The following is a 2,213-nucleotide window of genomic DNA, read 5'->3' as shown; positions in this document are numbered from 1 at the left end:
GAAGGTGTGTTTCTGTATTTATGCATCCATATATATATATATAATTTTGTATTGTAAAACTCTATAAATCTCTTTAAATTTTTTGATCTTAATTAATTAATTACTTTGTAAATATCTACAGAAAAGAAGAGGAGAAAAATACAAATTATTAAACCACTGGCCGATCTTCCAAAACAAGGACAACAACAAATTAGAAAACAAAGTCCATTCAAACCAAAGAAAAAGCTTGGAGTGATAATCAGATGCTAGATGGAGTAATTAACACACATTGGGATAGAGACAAAAAAAGAGACATGCACAGTGTTGTTCATATGTTTGAAAATGCTGCACTATTTTTTTCCGGTGAAATATTGTAAGATGTGCACAATTGTTGTTATCACTGAGACTATTACTACTAGAACAGTTAACTATGGTTATATATTTGGATATAAAAATTATATTATATGTATTTTATTGACAAATTTTGAAATTAAGCTTGTTTGTTTATTTCAACTCCAAAACATTATAATTTCATTTTTAAAAACTTTAATATTAGTTTTATTTTAAATTAATTCAGTGTAGGGTTAATTTTAATCGCTACATCCGGTATGTCACTTCAACCAAAACATGGAAGTTGTAAAGTGTAATATATATATATATATATATATATATATATATATATATTAAACAGACTGAAAATTGGTTTAAATTATGAATACTGGGGCATTTTATTATAGAAAGTGCTCTGTTTGTTTGCTTATTTATTTATATTAGTAAATTCCTCTTGTCAAGAGATTTGTTTTGCATTGAGAAGTGGCTGAGCATGCTTTCAAATATTGTATTTTTTTATATAAAAAAATATTAGAATTTTTTGCTATTTATTAAACCTACCATTAATGTATGTTCCTATCAAACATCATTATCTATATATATCCATAACCTCCCACAAATATACATTCTACAGTATATATACTAAATCAAACTAAAATAAATAAATAAATAAATACGGAAAAAACCAATATTGATAAAATCATAGGGCCAAAGATAATGATAGCTACAGTCCCACATACACTCAGAGATTTTTCAAAACAATCTTCCAAGCATGAACCCCATCCCTGCAACCCCAAAAACAAATATAGCCAAAAACATAGCACCAAGAAACATCGACATCATCATCATCATCATCATGTTCAAACAACAACCTCTTCCCATTCTCATTCTCATTCTCCAACACCACAACTCTAATCTCCAACATCTTGACCCAATGCTTATAAGCACTAAGCTTCACTGACTCTCTCAGTAACATGTCTGCCATTTTCTTGCTTCTCTTCTCTGCCTCCCTTGCCCTTGTTTGACACAACTGCAATGCTCTCAGTGTGCTTCTTCTCTCCCCTCCCATGCACCTAACAATCACCATCATCATCATCAAAAAACAAATCAGCATAAACTCTCTGTAATTGTATACATATATATTAAAATATGATCATCAACAAACTTACATGCATGGTGTTGATGATGCCATTCTCTGAAACCATTCATGTTTGAATGATGATGATGATGTTGAAGAGGAGAAGAAGAAGAGTTTGTGAGGAGGAGGGAGGTCACAGTTTTGGAGAAAGGGAGTGATGGAATGAGGGTTATTGTGGGAAGGATTAGGAGAGAAGAAGGACATGGTATTGAAAGAGGAGAAATTGTCATGCATGATTTAGGGTTTGGAGTTATATGGAAGAAGGAAAAAAGGAATCTTACGGAGGGTTATACGCGTCGGTTGCATGGCAGGGGAGTGTAACAAGTGCCTGTGCTTTTTCTGTGGGTGCATTGAGGGTTACACTTATCAAAAAGTGGTTTTCTTGGTTTCTAGTAGTGTCACAACTATTTCAGGGTTTTCTTACTTTTTATTTAAATATATATATTTGAAGGTTTTTTTTTTTAAGATGATAAGCGGGTAGGCCGCTAAATATAGAAGCGTAGTATTAGAGTCTAGTAATTTTTTCATACGGCATACCCACAATAGAGCAAATAGGGGCACTATGAAAATCTGTACACAATTGTTTCAAACTCCCAATTTGCTTTGAAAAAATTGAATGAGAAGCCTAGTAATTGCATATGAAATTCCCAATTGTTTTAAACTCTCTGAGTATGATGAAATCATCGGGATCACCATAACATCATCATCATCTTATTTGATTTGCTGATGAAGATGATCCCAAAGAAAGGCAAATTTCTTTAACAGC

The 2,213-nt window shown here is 32.0% G+C and overlaps 1 protein-coding gene across 1 annotated transcript; it reads right to left on the bottom strand.

The window, feature by feature from the left end:
- Positions 1-1,051: 1,051 nt before the first annotated feature.
- On the bottom strand, positions 1,052-1,651 carry LOC120263187. Its single transcript, XM_039271073.1, has 2 exons — positions 1,479-1,651; positions 1,052-1,382 (listed from the first exon to the last, which is right to left on the bottom strand). The coding sequence occupies exons 1-2, from the start codon at positions 1,649-1,651 to the stop codon at positions 1,052-1,054; spliced, it is 504 nt and encodes a 167-aa protein (XP_039127007.1).
- Positions 1,652-2,213: the final 562 nt, after the last annotated feature.

This window comes from Dioscorea cayenensis, chromosome 6 (genome assembly GCF_009730915.1).
Source record: "Dioscorea cayenensis subsp. rotundata cultivar TDr96_F1 chromosome 6, TDr96_F1_v2_PseudoChromosome.rev07_lg8_w22 25.fasta, whole genome shotgun sequence".
In the NCBI taxonomy this organism is placed as follows: domain Eukaryota; kingdom Viridiplantae; phylum Streptophyta; class Magnoliopsida; order Dioscoreales; family Dioscoreaceae; genus Dioscorea; species Dioscorea cayenensis.
The sequence above is the reverse complement of the archived record's forward strand: the minus strand, read 5'-3'. Positions and strand labels throughout refer to the sequence as shown.

Bases quoted from the DNA above. Each gene is read 5' to 3' on its own strand.
- LOC120263187 (XM_039271073.1), bottom strand. From the start codon at position 1,651: ATGTCCTTCTTCTCTCCTAATCCTTCCCACAATAACCCTCATTCCATC. The intron at 1,383-1,478 runs GTAAGTTTGTTG...GGTGATTGTTAG, and splicing joins GCATCATCAACACCATGCAT to GTGCATGGGAGGGGAGAGAA.